Source organism: Drosophila obscura, unplaced genomic scaffold, assembly GCF_018151105.1.
Source record: "Drosophila obscura isolate BZ-5 IFL unplaced genomic scaffold, ASM1815110v1 contig_4, whole genome shotgun sequence".
In the NCBI taxonomy this organism is placed as follows: Eukaryota; Metazoa; Arthropoda; class Insecta; order Diptera; family Drosophilidae; genus Drosophila; species Drosophila obscura.
In genome coordinates, this window is record NW_024542828.1 from 3790388 (window position 1) to 3809590 (window position 19203).

Below are 19203 nucleotides of genomic sequence, written 5' to 3' on the forward strand. Positions count from 1 at the left end.
TCGGTTGCGAGGCACGTTTTAAAGGCTTGATTTATGCGCACTAACTTGGATTTTACAGCTCCTCTTCTCCGTTGAACTCCTTCTCCCACCATCAAATCTTCCTTCACCCCCTACCCCTACCCACCATTCCCCGTTGAACTCGTTGCCTCTGCGGCGGCTGCCACTTTCCACTGCCACTGTGTGCCCTGGGTCTGCGTCTGTGTGTGTGTTCCTTTATTTTTTTTTTCGTGTCGCATGGAAAGGATTATTTAGAGTCAGCAGCGGCTTGCAAGCGTCTCAGCGATAAGGACGCAGGACGAACGACAATGGCCAGAACGATGGCAATGCCGTCGCCCGTCGGCCGCCTGATGACGACAAAAGCGCCTGCGATCAACGGAGGAGCCGGAGGAGCCGGAGAAGCCACCGCCCCAACACCCCTGTCTTTAACACACGACAGAACGAAGGGCAGTGGCAGAAGGGTGGCAGCGGAGACCAGACCCGGCTCGAGACCGGGAGAGGCAACAAACTAAATCCAGACAGCATGCAACTGCGGCAGATAGTACGCCATAGACAGTGGTCCAAGAGGGGAGCTATGAAACACTGCAGAATATGGCAACAAATTAGATATAAATAAGTGAGGAAAAAATAAAAGAGAATCTAATCTATGTAATAGCTCGAAATTATAGAAAATTTCATTTAAATTGTATACAAAATTCCTACAATTCACTTTCGCACTGTGCCACTGCCCCACTGTGCAGCATCAGAGCGGAAGCTACAACTGATACAGCTACTGTATACGTGCGTGTGTGTGTGTGGCAGCTGCTGTGCTGTGTTTCCACCCAAAAATATCAGCCACTTTAGCCGCAGATAAAGCTGTCCTCCCCCACGTTCGACCAAGCGCGACTTGGATGCCAGCTGTGGTGGCAGTGATGAGGAGAGGAGAGGAGTGGGGCAAAGCTGTGTGGCAAGGAATAGACATCATAAAGTGCACCTCGACGACGACTACGTTGACGATGGACAGAACGCAACGAGATTTGAGAGTCAGTGCGTTGCCTTTATAAATTTTGTCATTTAATGTGCACCTCTCCCACATCGCATGCGCTTCGATAAACAATTTCGTGAGCATTTTCTTGTCCTGTGGCATCCGGTTTATGTGACTGTAAATGTGAATAGCTGTGCCAAATGCGAGTGCGAGTGTGAGTGTGAGTGTGTGGGTAGCCAAAATGCCAAATGAACATCCGTTTTGCTCTGGCAGATTTACACCATTTTATGGCAACAATTTTGGGCGCTGTATTTCCTGCAGCACGTGCCACAAAAAAGAGTTAAATAAAAAGTGAATAATCCAATTGAAGTCAGGACAATTTCCTTCTGGGTCTGTGCAGTTCATCTATAAAGTGAACTGCTAAATAAATATAAACTATTTTGGACGACGTCAAATCAAACAAAAACTTCAAGCAGCCAAGGACCCATCCGTGGCCAAAAGGGAAATTCCCGAGCGCACCCGACTCTGAACCTTCCGCCGGACACTGCGCAAAATATGAAAATTAATTAAAACTTTGCCAAGACACGCACACGGCGATGCGGGAAAAAAGGCAAAAAACGAAAGAAGAAAAGAAGCAAACAAACAAACAAACAGACAAAATGGAGAAAATTATGATGACCAGAATGATGAAGCCAAAGGTGAGACAGTGGCAAAAATAGAGAACGAGAAAAAGAAGGAGGTGGGGGGGACTGACTGGGGTTTTGGCTTTGGGGTCAGCGCGTGCGGCAGACGTTCCTGCCATTAATCCATCCACACTTACACACACACAGAGAGAGAGAGGGAGAAAGAGAGAAAAAGAAAGCGAGTGGCAGGAGACACAAAGACAGACACAAGTTCATAACGCGAATATAAAAACGCTGCAGGATATCGCTACAACAGACAATTTCCGGGCAACTTAAACTTGAAGACGTCTTCTCCCACAGATCCTCCACCTTCTCCTCCCCGCCACGCATCCGGTTTTGTTTGCCAAGTTTCTGCTTCGCTGAATTTCAATGCTTTTGGTCAGAAGCAGCAGCAGCAGCAGCAACAGTAGAACCAGTAGCCAAAGCAGCAGCCAGCATCCAGTCCGTCCGCCTATGGCCTCAGCCTCAGCTGTTCCCAATGGACGTCCCATGGACGTTGCACGATGAAGTCTTCTCTCAGTTGCGTACACCAAAAAGGCAAAAATAACAAGAGTACAACGAAACAAAAAAAATCAACAAGAAAAACAAAAAGGCGAAGCAGAATGGAAAAAAATTAAATTATTAAAACATCACCGGATGTCCATTGAGTAAAGAAAGCAGAAAGCTCAAAGGAATCTGTCGCAGCTGCTAACGAAGTTGTCGAGGAAAGATCCCCCGAGAGAGAGAGAGAGAGAGGGAGGGCGAAAGTAGGAGCTGATGATGGCTTAGGTTTTTGGCTGCTGGAACCCAAGCGACACGACACGACACTCGACAACATAAGCGACAAAATGAAAATTGCAGGCCAGGCATAATTTCCGGCTTAAGGATAGGGGATCAAACAGGCCAATAGATATCCGGCTAACAGATTAGTATGCAGGAAAGAAAATAGGATAGGCAGTGGGACAAGAAACCCCCAAGAAAAGTCTTAAAAATTCACAATTGTCGAATTGTAAATAAATGCATAATCTTAATAGATTCCTCCATTTCTTGGTCTGATTTCTATAACAAAACCCACTTCTGGCTGAACAGTGTAAATAATTCATATGCCGCTGCCTGCATTGATAACCATTCAATGATATGTACAACCCATACCCATAAATACGCCAAATGGGCAAACAGTGTCGTGGAGCAACCTCACTGCCACCTTTACAGCAGCGGCAACAGATTGTGGCACCGTTTAATGCAAGTCTCAGATGTCGTCCGGTGTGTGTGTGTGTGTGTGTGCGGAGAAGGAGGTCGACTCTGAGATACGCCAAGCAAATATGCCCTTACAGATATATGTATGGATTTATACCTTAGCCTTCAGAGCTGCCAGGCAGTTTGGTCCGGGGCTTGGTGGTTGCTGGACAAACACAGATGCGACACACACACACACAGACACTCACGGCAAGCGGCATCCATTTCGGCCCGGATTATGGCATCTCCGGCTGGCACCTGGACAACGTGCCACCATCCAGCGATGGCCCCTCTTTGAGCTCAGGTTCAGGTTAAGCTGTAAACTGGTGCCCTGGCATTCGTTTCATTGATTTCGGCAGGAATTTCGGTTGCACTTCGTGGGATGTATGGAAATATGTTTGATATTATGGATTTACAAGCACTTGGAGAGCTATTTAAGGAAGATGTACATTCGAATTTATTTTTGTTTTTAAATTTCCAAACGTCTAAGCCTTTTTCCTTTGTTCTAGAAGTGTTTGATTTGCCTAAAAGTCCTTTAGAAATTAAAAAAAAAGGAAAAACTTTATTGATTGATTCGATATGATTGCCATTTTTACTTACACAAATTACATAACACCCATACAGGTATTCCCTTTTCTTAACAGATTTATATTTCTGTCATTTTTTCTATGAGTTTTGTGTATACTTTATTACAAAAGACAAGTGCCTGGACAGCAGGTAACTATTAAATAGCCTGTCAACTCACACATACATATGTACATTGTACATACTATATATGTATGTAAGGATATGCATATGTGTGTGTATGTGTGCTGCATCCTTTCATTGGGACAAAAGTGCCATAAAGAAATGACAACAACAGATGAACAGTAAAAGCTTTTTGTATGCAAATGCAAAACCTCATGCAGGATCTGGTATCCACTTACAAATGCTTGCACCACGTCTCTGATATTGCCCCACTGCTGCCACGCCAGCCCTTACCCCACCCCACCGCACACCCATTCAATGCAGTACTTGAAGTTGTATTTTCTTTTTCTTTTTTTTTTTAACGCAACGCCCATCGTGTGCTTAAAAAGGCGAGCCAGACCACTCCACGTAGATGACCACAGAAATTAAACAGAAATCTTTTCTATTTTTGAGACTTGAAGCCTATGGAAGGTAGGGGCAGGTGGGGGTTGTAGGGCTCTTCAGTTCTCAGAGCTTTGTATGTTTTATGATTGTTTTATTTTGCGATTTTCCCTCAATATTCAACTGCGAAGCGCTCAAAAGGCAATGTTGTGCGAAAAATACAATGAAATATAAGAAAAGTTTTCGCTCAAAACAAAAAAGTATACAAAAGATGTGGAGGATGCAGTGGGGAAATAGATGTAGCTGTATTAAAGGGTAGGCATTTCTGTAGAAGGAATTTTGGTTTATCCATGATTAAGTCCAAGATCTATAGCGGATCCTCTGCTGTATGGGAAATACTTCCCATTTCAATTAAATGCCTGAACACGACAGATAAATCTTTAGAATCCTCATACGAGGTAATGTAGAATCGTATCTTACGGGCTTGCGCTGATTCTCGAGCGGCACAAACACGGATCTGGTCCTGGACTTGAATCTGGACGCACACACATACGTGGAGGGCAGGCACTTGGCTGCTCTTCATGGCTGATTTATGCTCTCGAAGTGCAGCGACAGAGAGAGAGAGGGAGAGCAAAAGTGCTGCCAGCTTCAAGGTATCCAAGAGGCTTGAGCCGCGCCCCCTGCTTCGCTGGTTTTTGTGGCCCAGCCTAAGTGGTTTATACACGGCGAGATTTTAGCCGAAATACCAATAAATTTTAACTCGTTTCGTTGTCTAAGTGGGCAAGAGAACAAGTTGCCGCAGCTTCTGCTTCTGCAGCATTCGCAACCGCAGCCACATCCTTAGCCGCAGCCCCCCTCCCCATCGTTTCTTGCTGCATTTTCAACCACATCCACATCGACATTTGGCATTTTCTGGTGTTGCTGCCCCCTCCATACCCCATTCATGCCACACTCCGCTGTACTTGCAGCACTTGTGAAAAGTTTGCGAAATTGTTGTCTAAAAAGTTTTTCCTGTGGTTTCGTGTGCGTTTTTTTTTTCTCTTCGTTTTTTTGGGTTTGCGTTAAGCTTAACGCACAAAATATTTGCTCAAGTTGGCCCTGCTGCACTTTTGGCTAACAAATAAGAAGAAAAAATATAAGATGAATAAAAAGAAGGTTAAAGGCCAAAGGTGTGCTAAAATATTTAGAGGCATTTTTTTAGGCGTCCCTGAACGCAAGTTTTTAAATGAATTTAAGATTGTTTGAAAACCAAAAATTACTGAATACATTTAGGCAACAGAAAGAGGGGAGAACCAGTCGTTTGTGATGGCAGAAGGTATCGCTACTTACAGCGATATTTGATGAATATTACGATAGGCAATTATTGGGGGGAAAACAATTTAGATAATTCGGAGATATCTAGAAAGAAATTCATAAGAAATAATTCGGTACATTCAGTACATCTAGAGGATATTTTGAAATATATTTGATTCCTCTTTCTGTCCACCAAGTACATCCCTAGATCTGTTTGCTTTATCCCAAAAAGAGACAGCAGCTGCAAAAAAAAAGTCCCAGACCGGCCACATAATCCCTTGTAATTATACCCAAATCGCTTAATTTTGCAAATCCACCGCGATAATTAACTAAAAGTGTCATTAAGTTTTAAGCAGAAATAAGCAACAATGTGGGTCACAAACGAGGGGGGTAGGGACTACGATTACGATGGGCATGGCATGGCATGGCATGGCGCGAGTCTGTCAACAATAACAAGCAACGTAATTACGTTGGACCCAAAGTCCAAAGCTGGCCAAAAGCATAGAAGAAGCGAAAGAGAATGTGGCTGAAACCTGGAACAATGGCGGCACAGTGCGAATGAGGAGATGATAGCAGAGAGCAAAGAGAAAGAGCAGGACAAAGCGGGGACAGCGCAACGACGACAAGGACGGCGACTTACACTAAACATCCATTTGGGTATTAGCTGACGAGGCGGAAGTTGCACAAAGCGTGCCACCATTTGCGCCCAGCGGAGTACATCAGTAGAGGATTGCGGCAGAGAGTCCACAGTCCACAGTCCAGTGGGTCCTGGCTGAGTCCTAGAGGCGGGCAGACCAATGACCACGCTAAGTGCAGGTTTACACAGGCCAATGATTGTACGGTTGGCTATTGCGTTGGCGATCCTTATTACAGACCGCGCTAATTCCCATTCGAGATTGTCACCCCCCATGGGACCCAGAGCCAGCAAAAGACTGCAAAAGCGCAACGAAACGAGGGACAACGAGAAGGAACGTGTGAGTCGCTTCTGGGGACGCGACTCTACTTATACCCGTACTCAGTCAGTATATACATTTTTGAGCATGATTTTTTAGAATTTTAGAATTAAAAAAAAAATTTTACATTTTACATTTTTTTGCTACATATGATATCTGCATCTACAAATACAATGTATATTCTACATCTAACATGTAGATTGTACATGTTCCAATTAGATTCTACATCTCCTCCGCTAGGGGTTGCTCGGGCACTGAACGCGGCAGAATGTGCGAGCGAGAAGGAAAATGAAATACGTTGTCGTCGGCGGGAGAGGGAGGGGAAGCAACTGAAATTTAATTTCTTCATTCTGGCTATAATTATGATCCGATCTAGTTCATATTTGGCAATCTGGTAGATATAGGCATTCTCTACGATACTGCGTTTTTAGTTTTATCGTATTTTTAAAATTGTGCCTGCCACAGATTTTCGTCCTTTGTGGAGGCGGAAGGGGGCGGGGCGAAATTCTGAAATACACTTGTAGCAGTGTGATATCACATGAGTCTGGAAACCAAATTTGATTTCGCTAGCTCTTATAGTCTCTGAGATCCAGGCGCTCATCGAGACGGACAGACGGACAGACGGACGGACGGACGGACGGACGGACAGACAGACATGGCTATAACGACTCGGCTATTGATGCTGATCAAGAATATATATACTTTATGGGGTCGGAAAATTTTCCTTCTCTGCGTTACACACATCCACTTTTACCACAAATCTAATATACCCCTTAACTCTTTTTTGAGTACGGGTATAAAAACGTCCAACCAACCAGTTGGTAGGAGCGCTCCCTCGAGAGCCCAGAGAGAAACAACAGCGGAAGCTAAAAACAAGGAAGCAAAGTGAGTTGAAGAAAAATAGCTGAAAAAGCGGGCTCTGTTTGCCCCTCTGCTACTGCCCCTTGTCACCTCCTGCCCCTGGATTGTTCACCAGAAGAGTGAAAAATTGCGGATACAAACATGGAAAGCAATCAACTAAATTTTACAAGCCATTTTACTTTTGCCAACGGAATGTAGACACACTGCCGCAGGGCAGAGAGCAATGATGTCGAATAGTTTTGAGCGTCCAGCTATAGCTTCTACAAAAATAGTAAAGGAGTTGTAGTATTTACAAGGAAGAAAATAATTCAAGAGGAAAGTCCATGCATCTACTTGCATCTATTTGCTCTGGTATACATTTATTCCAAAGTTAAGAAAGCGTATCTGATAGTTTCAATGAACTGCGAGAGTTAAACGAATTCCCCTTTGTGATACATTTGTGATTTCTCTTGGTCTCTCTCTCTCTCAGCTCTCTCCTTGGGTGTATTCTTCGCCCCTCCCTGCCATGGGTACTTTGCAGCACTTTCGGGACAGCTTAGGGAAGCCATTAAACTTACTTAAAGCATTTTGAAAAGCTAACAAACGTCAACGTCACTCGCAGCCTTCTCACCGACCTACTACGACCCCCAAGCAGGTCCAGCTACAGCTACAGCTCTAGGTTTAGGTCCAGGAGCACGACTGGAGGAAGTCCTTGTGCTGTCAGGGCATAGCAAAAGTTGCAGTTACTGCAACAGCAACAGAAGCAGCAACAGAAGGACTGTAAATAAGTAACAAGGATATCCAATTATACCTCAACCGAACCCCGAAACACAGCCACCCAACCCAAGGATATCACAAGTACATAAATGGAAGATGAAACGATTAAAATCCTGTGGTCCCTGGCCCCGAGGCTTTAATAAATTTCCACATAATAAAATGAAATCTTTGCCTAAACTTGGCCTATTAATGTTGGGTACACCACATCATACAAACACACACACACACACACACATACTCGTATCCTGGGAGCACATACAGACACACACATCCTGTGAGAGTCGGCAAAAAGGGACAGGATAAAGTTTATATTCAATTCCCAGGCTAAAATGCGAAAATGCCTAGAAATCCATTTAAGTAAATCCTCTATTTAGCATGCATTCGGGGCATTTTCATTGTTTTTTATACCCTTTACTCACCCATCCTCCCCTTCTCTCTCCCTCTCTCTCTGTCTAGCTTTTCCTTTTGTTTTCTTTTTTTGGATACGACTTTTCCCCCTTTCTGTCATCAAATTTCAAAGCCGAGTCTGTAGTTTATTTTGATGGGCTCTGGCACTCTGGCTTTTCCTTCCTGCTGCCCGAACTCTTGATTTTTTTTTGGATTCGGATGCGCATTTCTCTGACCCATTTGTGTGTCCTGCGGCCTTGTGTCTGGTTACAGCCTTATCGCTTCGAATATTATCGAATTTCGATTGTCTTATGGCAGGCCCACAGGGCCCTGTGGGGTCTTGGTCCGGTCCGGTCTGGTGTGGTGCGTGGCTTCCAGGGGTTAAACCAAAGAAAAGAAAGTGGAAGTAAAAAGGAAATTATGCGCATTGAGTTGTTGGGGCAGACCTAAAACAAAAACGATTCTTATACATATAACAATACACATATATCTATATATGGAAATACATAAATATAGTTACACTTTGGGTGGGGGTTTGGGTGTGTGTGTGCTTATTTGTTTATGGGTTGCGTAAGGGCATAAAAAACCCAAGCCCAGGAACTGAGGGGCCTTTACTTTTGCGGTTTGGAAAACACTTCAAGAAAATATATTTATAATCAAATTTTCGAATGTAGTTATAATATTTTCGGGATCTTAGAGGAGCTATCTTAAAATTTGACAGAAAATTTATTTAAAAACAAAAAACTAAACAAAATTTCGAGGACTCTTATTTATTTGAACATATTCCCCTAATATTCTATGAAAAATATCCTTATGAACAGCTCCAAAGGGCGGATAGCTAGATCTTAAAGATAAAAGATAATGCTGCAGACACGGCTGTCTGCTTACGTGATCTCTCATTCGAATCTGAAATTCAATACTTAACATTTTTTATAATTTATGGGCTTTTCAATATTAATTTTTCCCATTTTTCGCAGTGCTTGGCATATCAAATATTTAAGCACTTTTGCCGCTTAGCAACTAAAGACCAAAGTAACGGGAATATCTGGTGGAATTTATTTTTGGAAGTTTAAAGTTTTACGAGCTGCATTTGTAAGTTGAATCCTCCACAGCGAACTGCTGCTTCCTCTATTGGTTTTTGGGTCATTACTTGACTTCTGGCCGGGAGTTTGCCAACAACTTGAAGCCAGTTTAAAACTTGGTCATCCACACACTGACACTCGGACACTGACACAGACACAGACACATTTATGGATAACAGTTTTCTGTTTTCTGTTTTTGTGTGTGAGTGTGTTTGTGTGAGTGACAGTATCTGTGTGTGACTGCCACTGTAACTATGTCATTGCGGTTTCCTTAATTCATTTTGTTTGTAGGCGGCGGCGCGACATTGTCAGTGTCATCCCCCATCGTCAGCGGCATTGTCAGGCACCGACCGCAGTCCCGCTGATTGCACAGGCATCCAGCGAGGCAAACTCCAGTGAGTGGGAAGTGGGGGGTGGGAGCGCCTGCTGTGTTCAGTGCCTTCAGTGCTGTTGTTCCTGGGCGACTGTTTTTAGTTGTGAATGGTGGCGCTAAGCGGATTAACGCTGTTATTTTAAGTTCAACAAACGAACGAAGAATGAATTAATGAGTTTTCACTGTGGTCGAGCAGACGGCGGAGGTGACGGCGGCGGCGTGTTTGGTTCTGCCACCGAATGGGTTTAACAACAGAAAGCCAACAGCACAAAAACACACAGACAGCCACTCCCACAACCCCCTTACCACACACCAAAATGATTCTTTTCTGGCCCTCTAGACCCGGCCATTAAGCGGACTCACCAAAAAGCTGTAATCTGTTCTTTGGTATTCTGTTTGTGGTTGGGTTCTATACACTTTCCCCTTTACGTTTGCTTTGAGTCGCAGATTTGTATAATTTTAGCAACATTTTTAATATATAATATTTACTTGAGGACGCGATTTACTTGGGGGAATATACAGGTGGAGAGCCAGTTACTCCATCTAAGACAGTTGTATGCCATGCATCTCATGCATTAGATGGCAGGCATACCCCGATAGTAACACTCATCGAAAGGGTATCATTACGAGCTTCCTTTTCCCCAAATCTCAACCGACTTTCTTTCCTGCCTTTGTGTGTGTGTGTGTGTGTGTGTGCTGAAGGGGGTCATTCCCTTGGCTTGTTTTTTGTTCCCTGTTCCCTGCTCCCCGTTTTCTCGTTCTGTTTGTATTTGCATTTGTATTTGTAATTTTTATGGTTTTCGCATCGATTGTTAAAATGCTGCTCTCTTTTTTCTACCCCTCTCTCTCTGTAACTTTTTCTGTGTGTGTGGGTGTCTGCCGGACACTGAAACTGTAATTAGTTTGAAATTTATGCGGACCCGCTTCCGCATTGTTCTCGTCGAGGATCACGTCCGTGCGGAGCTTTATTTTTTATGGTGCGCTTTGCCAACCACGTCCTGGCAATTATTATTTGTGTGCATGAGTTTTTTGTTGTTGTTTCACTTCGCAGCGCATCGCATCGCATAGCATCGGTTTTGTTTGGTTTACTTTCGCTCTCTCTTTTTTTTTTTGGGTTTTTTTTTTGTTGTTTTTGAATAAAAATTCTATGAATTTTCAATCCCAAATCGGATTACGGCATTAGCCGGGTGCTTCGTTCGCAAGCGAAAACAATACCACGGTAAAAGAATTTACAACTTTCACTGAACCGAAGGTCGGACATGGATGGGTCAGCATGAAAAATGAGCAAAAGCAAGCCAATGACATGAACTTTTATCATAATGATATGCAACTAAGCCGGGTACATATCTATCCCTCTCTCTCAGCCCGATGTCAAGTGCACAAAATTCGAACTCCACAGCAGGAAAAAAAAATCAGAGAAAAAAAGGAAGAGAGATAGAAAATGGGATGAGAGAGAGAGAGAGAGATAGAAACGATAGAGAAAAGGGTTTAAGTTGCATAATTGAGCTGAGATGCAATTAAGCAGTTTCCGACAAGTTGCCATCGAATATTTTGCAGGACAAGTACTAGTACCCGTCCCTCTTCTGCCTGTCTCTTGTTTCTGGTTCCTGGCAGGATGCAACCCGCCACTGCATCCGCTTCGAGCTTTGACGAGCACAGCCAACCGGATAATGCGAAACGCTCGAAAGTCCTTTTTGCCTTTGATGGCCCCTGACTTTGAGCTGCTCTGAGCCCCACTCAGAGCTCAGCTAACTTGGCCCGACATTTTTGTATCGCATAGCAAAATTCACCACAAAATTGCTAGTAATTAGCAAAAGTTCGTTCTCAATGCCGGCTAATTGATACGGAGGAAATCTTGGCTGAGAATAGCCAATGACATTTGGGGATTATTAGGTGATTGAATTTATGGGTGGATAGAGGAATGTTTAGGAAAGGAAAAATGAAGAGTATCAGTATTGCCAGAAATGTAATTGGCTTTATGGCTGCGGATGTAATGAGCTTTTGGTTAACAAAGGAATCCATAAAATATATGTACCAAAGGACTTTCTATTCTCTCTGGAAAGTGGCTTAGCCCCAAAGGGCACTTCACTTCCCCCCTTTTATCCGTCAGTTAACTATAATTGACAAGTGCTTTGCCTCTTAGCCAGTTTGTTTGTGTTTTCCCCGTTCTCGATTTGCCACAAAGTAGTTGCCACCAGGAAGAGGCAGGCATAAAGACAGAAAGGTGCAACGGCAGGAGATGAAAATTACTCTTTTACGAACTCGAATTCCGTGCAGTGCAGCTTTTGCGTTGGCCAGAAAATTAACTCACTCGCTTACACTGTCCTACACAAAGTCAAAGCTGGGGAGAGCCCAAGGAAAAAAATGTTGCACAAAAAAGACTTCACTTTGATGCCCCCCGCTGCTCTATACGTTCCTCCTTTTCCTTCCACTCGTTTGGCTTAGTTTTTGTTGTGTTTTGTCTTCGGCTGCCTTTCATGGCATTCATTATGCCACTCCCCACTCTGCCTCTTAACTCCTCCTCCCCCTGGTTGCGCCTCCATTTATCACAGTTTGTGCGCATTTGTCGACTTGCCTTATCCTGGCTGGGTGGCTGGGCGGCTGGGCGGCCGGTTGGATGGGTGGCGGCCCACATCCGCTGCCACTCGTCACAGTCCCACACAGATCCCTGGGGAAAGAACCAGGGAGCCAGAGAGCAGGAGGCACAGATTGAGGCAAGTTGTCAAAGGGCTGCCAGCTGCCAAAGCTTGGCGGAAAAATGTCTTTTAATTAGTGTTTAATTGAATTGCAAACTGGAATTTTAATCGAAAAATTGCAATGGGATATGGCAACTTCATGGCTCCACATTTCCGCACACTTGAGGCCACAGTTTGGATTGTCCATTGTTTGCTTAGACCACACAACTGTTGGATATTGATGGTTGTTCTGGTTGTTCCTTGCCATAATTTGGCAAGAAAGTAGAGCAAAATGGGTAGAGTAGAGTCTTTTTTCCAAAGAATACTGAAGCACTTTTAATGGTAGAAGCATTTCGTAATTTTATGCTTGAAAGTTCTAATCGCTTTCCCCTTACAAGGCAGCGATCAAGCAGTGAGCTGCTCAAACTGTAAGGTTTGATTCGTTTTTTCTTTGGTTCAAGCAGTGCTCTTCTGAAACTTTAAGTTTGCTTGCAAGCAGGGATCCTCTTAAGCTTAAAGGTGTTGTTCATGAAGTGTCCGGCTGAAAGCAGGGGAAACTGCAAGCAGTTCAGCGACTAAAGCTGAAGATTTATTTAACTTTGTTTGTTTGTTTGTTTGTGTTGCTGTGATATCAGCTTGGACTTCTTAACCCTCACTTAACCTGCTCTATCCCTGGATAACGAAGAGTAAATTGCTGGCAGCCACATGAACTGAGCCGCTTATTTAATTGATTATAATTACTTACATGTCCTAATGCAATTCATCAAACGCGCATTGTCCCCTTTGGCCAGGATGCAAGGCTCCGCGATGCCGAGGACTCCTGGCAGCCATTTACCGACTCTCTGACGCCCAGCCCACGCCCAGCTGCGTGCCTTTGACGACAATAATGAGCATAATGATGCTGCCACGACTGCTGCTGCTGCTGCTGCTACTGCTGCAGGCCGTCCCGTGCCTTGCCATGCCACTGCTGTTAATGCCACAATAAAGACCACAGCATGGATGCCGTTGCCGTTGTCGTTGCCCCCAGGATGGCTAACATGGCCACGGCTCACGTACAAATTGCATGATTATTATCAAGGATAATTAATGTTGATGCCAGCGAGACCGAACCACACCCAAAAGGGTGGGGAGGGAGGGAGGTAGCGAGCGAGTGAGTGCCGGGACAAGTTCAACAAAAGGACAACTCCATATATGCAGCCCTCTGACTCTGACTCTGACCAACCGACCATCTATCTAGCCAGAGGCCACATGCTGGGCTTCAATCCGTTAATATAGGATACAGATACATGTAGCTGCCAGCAGTGTCAACTGCAGCTATTGATTAAACCATTTACCAAACTTTAAATGAAACACATTTAAACTTTGCCTCAACTTCACATGTCCATAGCAGACTTTTAATGCATGGAAATAGAACAGAAATACTGGAGCAATCAGAAAGGGAACCAGCAGGCATTGGTTGGTTAGTGTAAAGCAATTCGCATCACATAATGCCACTACATAAATGCCAAATCATGGCAATACGTGAGCATTCTGTGGCTTAGCCATGTCCCAAATACGGGCAAATGCCAATTGAATTGAGCAAATTAACAGATACAGACACAGGCACAGGCACAGACAAATGGGTGATAGAATGAGATGGTCGACTCGAATATGCAATTCACAAATTGTTTGGCCTAAACCTAAACCCCCCACCCTCACATCATATGTAATGTAATCAAATGTATTGAAGTTAATGAGCTACTTAACCGACTTCTACCGCCATATCGCATATACATATGTGGTGGGCAGGGGCGTTGCCATTGCCGTTCCCGTTGCCGTGATTGTGAGCATATAATTATGGGTTGTCCTGAATTAGGTCGAGTGCCATATGCTGGCCACAAATGCCGTGCCGTGCCGTGGCATGAAGTAGGTGGGCCCCGGGGGCAACATCAAAAGCATTGATTAACTGGAATATGGCATCACTCTGAGGAATAAACCAGTATGAATGTAATGGAATAGAACAAAAGTTGTCTTAGAGGGGGAGTGGGGGATATAATCCAACAAAGCTTAAAGAATGTACACGAAATATTTTGTAATAAATTTAAGCATTCAAAAGGATTCCACTGCTCCCAGGAAAAATGTATATATTTAATAGCTTTGAAACATAATAAAATTCAATCAATCAATTAGGTGGGACGCTCTGAATCGGTCAGAATCGAATCCATATTAATGCAATGGGCCATTATTTCCCTGTCATCGGGGTTGGGAAAGAGCCAGCCCAAGAACTCCAGCAGACAAGGCTGCTCGGAGACGACAGTGGAGTAGTCCTCAAACGAGATCAAGCCATCCTTGTCGACATCAAACTTCTTAATCATGAATTCACCCATGTCCTGCAGGGGAACATTAGACCCATATAATATTATATATTATTGTATTTATTATGCCTTACCGCTCTTAGTTCAGTGATCTCATCCTCGTCCTCGCCAGTGAAGAATTTCTCGCAGGCCAGACTTATTTGTTCGCGATCTATAAAGCCAGTGCCCTTTGTATCATAGATCTGCAAGGCAAAGCAAAGCACCCAAAATTTATCAACTCTTATAGTGGGAAAAAGAAACGTAGACTCACCTTAAAGGCAAAGCGCATACGCACTGAGAGATCCTTGGTGGTGTAGAGACTGAAAAGCTGCACCCAAGCCTGTGGACTCACGTACTTCACATCCCTGGTGACGGCAAACAGAGTGCGATCTATGGTCTGCACATTCGAGACCTTGAACATCACCAGAAACAGTTGATAGAACTGAACCTTTTTCATCTTCCGGGCACTCGGCCCATTGGCCTTGGCGAATTTGTAGTAAACCATGAGCAGACAGTTGATGTCCGTCTGGGAAAGATGCGTATTGGCCATAAGTTCCCGGATCAAGCCACCAAATAGGGCGACAAAGCGACTGTTCTCCATGCTATCGATGCTGGCATCTAGATAATCCATGGTGAAGGATTCTGGGATTTATTTTGATGTATGTGAGGATAGTATTGGAGTTGTTCTGTTTAAATTTGATTTAGTTTTGTTTTGGTTTCGTTTGTGGTTATTTATCCAGGGCCTGCCTGCTGGTTTCTCTCCCTCTCTTTCTCTCTATTTAAAAATGTACTTCAAAGTAAATGCTGTCAAGAAATTTACTCCCTCCATCTTCTCCTCCTTTGCTCTGCTGCTGAGTGCCTTAACCGTTTTATGTGAATTAAATTGTTCCCAAATTTTTGCGTCACGCCACAATTTGTCTTACTTATCCCCGAAATTTTACAGATTTAAGTCTTCTCCAAATACCATATGCAAAATGTATCAATCAAAATTCTATACCAAAAAGTACAATAAAACCAAAAATCCAGACACGACTCCACGCTGGCACCATGTGTGGCTCGCTGTCTCTGCCTCTGTGTGTAAATCCGCCAACACTTGGCGATGTCAACTTTTGGAGACATTAAGGAGCGTGAATCCTCGTTGCTGGAGCTGCATACTCTTTCTACTCCAGCGTATTATTACTTTAAGGAGATGTTTGCCAAGCCAAAAGGGGGATAATTTCCATTTCTTTGCAGAAACTTAACTCTGAGCTTTCCTTTTACTGCTATTACTAGTCCGCAATCTGATAACTATATAGATCCGTAAGGGTATTCAATATTTCACCCCAAATGTTAATCTTTTCTCTTAGCTCTTTTTCTCCTTTCCATTTTATTGTTATTATGCCGTGTCGAGCGGTTGAGGCCGCCGTTCCCCTGCACCTCTTGGGGCAGCAGCACCCTTCGCACTTATTTTGGGTATTTTCTTAGGGCGTCGCATGTGTGTGTGTGGTGTGTGTGTGGCACACAATTACACAACAAAGGGGAAAGGAAAGGCAGCAAAAGGAGGCGGCTGAACATTTCTTACCTCCCACCCCACAAACAAAATGGCTACACAGCCATTTCCGCCAAATTTCCACATGGCAGGGCTTTACACCCATCTCAACGCTTTTGTTTGGATTATTATATTCGCGTTTCTCATGCGCACAGCTTTGAGCCATTCATTCCTTTCTTTTTCTCTCCCTTTTTTGCCCTTTGTGTGTGTTTGTTTCAAATATTTATTTCGAAAGACCCCTCCCCCCCACCACACAACCAACACCAAAATGGGGGACAGATGTAGTCCATGTACCGTGGCTGATGTATTTTTTATGTCTCGCCGTTGGTTTTATTGCTTTTAAATTGTGCTCGTTACAAGCGCATTCCTTCCACTCCTACTTCCTGCTGCTTTCCTGGCTGCTACTGCTGCTGACTTACCCAATCTATTTGTGATTTGTCTTAGCCGCATATGTGTTCATATATATTGTGACCCAAGTAGGCCTGCCCCTGCTACTGAGATGTTAATCAATTTGTAGCACATACTTCCCTTTTGGAACCCACAAATATCCCACAACCGGAACAGCTAGGAACACTTACTAGGTACTCCAAACTAAATAAACACACAAAGAATAAAACTTAAATTAAAAAGCACCCAAAAGAAACCAAACAAAACCACAACAATATGAATCGCATTGACGCTTCCATGGACGACATGGCCAACAACAAATTCCTGACCCTCTACAACAGTGTGATCAAGAGCTATGCCGCCTCCACGGACTTTAGCTACAACGAAGTCGTCTGCCTGCTGATCGTCTACTACAAATTCTCGCTGGTCAATGTGCCCGCCTCGCGGCTGATGACCACCAATCAGCTGTATGGTCTCTTTCTGGTGCTGTTTCAGATCTTCGATGTCAGCATCATCGATCGCATTCTGATAAACATTACGCAAGATGCGCGTACTGTTTCCCCGGATGCATGGATGCAGCTGTTTTCGGTATTTCTGAGCCGCAACCTGCACGATCGCATGCGATTTGCCTACAGTGTGAGTAATGCTCTGGATACTGCATGCAGAGATGCCTAAAATTTGTATTTATTGCAGGTCTATACGAGTGCTGGCACACAGATCCTTAACCGCGAGACTGTGGCCATAGCTGTGGAGAAATTCTTTGTTGGCGAAGACGATGATGAGGTTCAGGAACTGCGAGCGGTAAGTAAATTGATTAATTCTAGATACATATTATGATTCTCTCAATCTCTGCCTGCAGGACATGGTCGAGTTTTTGTTCAATAAATTCGACATTGACAAGGATGGCATTATTTCGTTTGACGAGTATTCCGAAACAGTCTCCCGTCAACCGGAACTAATGGAATTTCTGGGCCAAGTCTATCCCGATGACAACGATAACACCCTAATTGCCTACTGCAATAACATTGAGAGTTTGTTCCCCGCCGAGGATTAACGTTAAATTACAAGCGATTTATGATTGAATAGTCTCCAATGTTTTACCTCATTCGTTGTTGCCTTTGGGGTTTGGGTTACTGTCTCGTTTCTACTGGCTTGTTTTCTTGGGTCGCAAGTGTTGAAAATAGGCGCTTAAGGCATACACAGACCAGCTTAAAATAAAGTCATTTTCCATTAAGTACAACGGCACAGGCAGAGAAAAGTTGAAATTGCCTTCACAGACTGTGACTACAACTGCCACTGCCACTGCGGGTTCTCTCTCTCTCTCTCTACGGTTGTGTGTTGTGTAAATCTGTGTCTCTTTTCCTTAGGTTTAACTCTTTTTTGTGTGTTTTTTTGGGTGCGGGTTGCGGAACTTTTGTTTGTCTATGCTGCGGCTTTGTAAAGCAATTAAATTCCCAAGCAACACATGCGGGTTTTGACTGCGTGAAACAAGTGAAACAACAGCTGAGATTCTAATTAAATTTGCTCGCAAAATTATGTGAATCTGAGAGAGAGAGAGGTAGCAGCGCTACTACTCGTATCTGCTGCAGCAATCAATGATGAATGAATTCGCAGTGATGAAAATTAGTAGACTTCTACTTGTCGAATTTTTGTGGTACTTTTCACTCAAAACACTCAAACATCTCCTCTAACACATTTTCTACTGTAGTTTTCTCAGCAAATAAATTGCTGTTCGTGCAACGGTGCGTATGAGTAACAAAAAACTATTTAAAGAGAATCAACCAGAGACATTCAATGCTCTTTGCACTCGAAACGGGCAATCAGAAGGATGTCAGAAATCAGATTCGTGAAGAACAAGTAGAGGGCTTAGAGCCTGAGAGGCGGAGGCGGCTGAGCCGAAGGCGGGGTCCATTCTGGTGACCCAGAGTCATTGACACGCCTCATTTTTGGGGGCATTGGCTGGGCATTAAATTCAGCGCGTGACTCTCAGTCTCAGACATTTGTTGCTGCTGCTGCTGCTGCTGCCGCCGAATGAAGGGAAAATTAAACAGAAAATGAAAAAAAAGGATCAGAAAAGGCTCAACAGAAAGCATGAAAAGTGACCGCGACATCCAGCTGGTGGCGCACGCCCTGCCCCATCTTTCCTTCTGCTCCGTGGCACCCTCCTGCTGTTTTCTGTGTGAGGGCAGAGTTCGTCACGACTTTGCCACTTTGCTGCCAAAAGGGTCCTTGGCGTCTGTTGTCCTTTTTTCAGCATTAACACGCGGCCTCCTGTTGCATTTCAGTTAAAATGTCGAGGGCCCCCCCAAAATGGGCTTCCATTTTTTCGCTTCGCTTTTTGCAGCCTCGAGTGTGTTTTCACCGACCAAAAAAAGCCAACAACAAAAACGAACAACAACAAGAAGAAACCCCCCAAAGCAACATTGCAAAAGGCCAGCAACAAATTGAGTAAAACCAACAAACATTTCCCCCCCCCTGCACACCCCGCACATTTGTATTCCCAAGCCCCAAACTCGATCCCAAACATACTGAACTCGCGCGTACAACCTGCCAGCCACCCATTCCCTGTGTATCCAGCTGTTATCCTTTCGCGTTCGCGTTCGTCAGTCCATTTATCGCCCCAGCCACAACTTTTGACTGGCAAACGG

General features: G+C 44.1%; 2 protein-coding genes across 2 annotated transcripts; one reads left to right on the top strand and one right to left on the bottom strand.

Annotated features, from left to right (window-relative positions):
• Nucleotides 1-14407: 14407 nt before the first annotated feature.
• On the bottom strand, nt 14408-15386 carry LOC111073678 (EF-hand calcium-binding domain-containing protein 1-like). Its single transcript, XM_022366118.2, has 3 exons — nt 14912-15386; nt 14736-14843; nt 14408-14676 (listed from the first exon to the last, which is right to left on the bottom strand). Exons 1-3 carry the CDS (start codon nt 15269-15271, stop codon nt 14473-14475), a joined length of 672 nt encoding a protein of 223 aa, XP_022221810.1. The 5' UTR covers nt 15272-15386; the 3' UTR covers nt 14408-14472.
• A 1292-nt stretch (nt 15387-16678) lies between these two features.
• LOC111073320 lies at nt 16679-17638 on the top strand. The gene is made up of 3 exons (XM_022365598.2): nt 16679-17191; nt 17249-17356; nt 17415-17638. Exons 1-3 carry the CDS (start codon nt 16832-16834, stop codon nt 17607-17609), a joined length of 663 nt encoding a protein of 220 aa, XP_022221290.1. The 5' UTR covers nt 16679-16831; the 3' UTR covers nt 17610-17638.
• Nucleotides 17639-19203: the final 1565 nt, after the last annotated feature.

Excerpts from the sequence above, each read along its gene's own strand:
- LOC111073678 (XM_022366118.2), bottom strand. The coding sequence starts at position 15,271 with ATGGATTATCTAGATGCCAGCATCGATAGCATGGAGAACAGTCGCTTT. Across the intron at positions 14,844-14,911 it reads GTATGCGCTTTGCCTTTAAG|ATCTATGATACAAAGGGCAC; the intron begins GTGAGTCTACGT and ends TTTGCCTTGCAG. Across the intron at positions 14,677-14,735 it reads AGATCACTGAACTAAGAGCG|GACATGGGTGAATTCATGAT; the intron begins GTAAGGCATAAT and ends GTTCCCCTGCAG.
- LOC111073320 (XM_022365598.2), top strand. The coding sequence starts at position 16,832 with ATGAATCGCATTGACGCTTCCATGGACGACATGGCCAACAACAAATTC. Across the intron at positions 17,192-17,248 it reads GCATGCGATTTGCCTACAGT|GTCTATACGAGTGCTGGCAC; the intron begins GTGAGTAATGCT and ends TATTTATTGCAG. Across the intron at positions 17,357-17,414 it reads AGGTTCAGGAACTGCGAGCG|GACATGGTCGAGTTTTTGTT; the intron begins GTAAGTAAATTG and ends CTCTGCCTGCAG.